The sequence below is a fragment of the Pseudochaenichthys georgianus genome, chromosome 7 (genome assembly GCF_902827115.2).
Source record: "Pseudochaenichthys georgianus chromosome 7, fPseGeo1.2, whole genome shotgun sequence".
NCBI lineage: Eukaryota > Metazoa > Chordata > Actinopteri > Perciformes > Channichthyidae > Pseudochaenichthys > Pseudochaenichthys georgianus.
Window position 1 is genome coordinate 1,233,737 of NC_047509.1, and position 725 is coordinate 1,234,461.

Sequence of the window (725 nt, forward strand, 5' to 3'; positions counted from 1 at the left end):
AATTAAAGAAGTAACAAAGAACATTGAAATAACTATTAGTTAGTGTGTGTGTGTGTTTCTCTGTATGTGTGTGTGTTTCTCTGTGTGTGTGTTTCTTTGTGTGTGTGTGCGTGGCAGAAACTTGACACTGTGTTATTGTGTGACAGACAGCTGCTGCCAGGCGCCACCAAAATATATTTCAACACTCAAAGAAAAATCTTTACCGTCTCACGTTTAAAATCACAAAGTCAGGAAACTACTTCAGGTTTATTTATATGTGTTTTGAGAGAAAGTGGAGAGGCTCCTGATCTCAGAGAGGATCTGACAGGAGAGGAAATCTTATCTCATTATCGACTCAGCCCTCACTCTTCCTTTTTGAGCGTTTGACGTAACAGCTGATCTCTGCACGGTAAACAAGGCTCTGCAGATTAGCTTAAGAGACAAAGGGCCCACAGCCACACTGTGGCTAGTCATGTTGAGTCACTTTGCCCTCGTTTTGAATGTTTTGTTAAAAAAATGTGTGTCTTTTTCTAGATGTTTTTTTTTTAGTGTTGGGTTTGTGTGTTTTTATGGTAATTGTATGACCCTCAATAGTCCTATTTTGTCTCTTTCTGGTCTCTTTTTGGTAATTTTATATCGCTTTGTAGTCATTTAACGTCATTTGTGATGAGTTTGTCTATTTTGTTGTTGTTTTGCTGTCATTTAAATCATTTTGAATGCATTTGGAGTCTCTTTTAGGTTCGTAT

The 725-nt window shown here is 37.7% G+C and overlaps 1 protein-coding gene across 1 annotated transcript in view; it reads right to left on the reverse strand.

The window, feature by feature from the left end:
* Window positions 1-334: 334 nt before the first annotated feature.
* The window catches only part of LOC117449517 (microtubule cross-linking factor 2-like), a 7,726-nt gene continuing 7,335 nt past the window's right edge, over window positions 335-725 (reverse strand). The window contains exon 3 of the mRNA XM_034087245.2: window positions 335-400. Coding sequence (XP_033943136.1) covers window positions 335-400 — 66 coding nt within the window. The remainder of the gene's footprint in view (window positions 401-725) is intronic.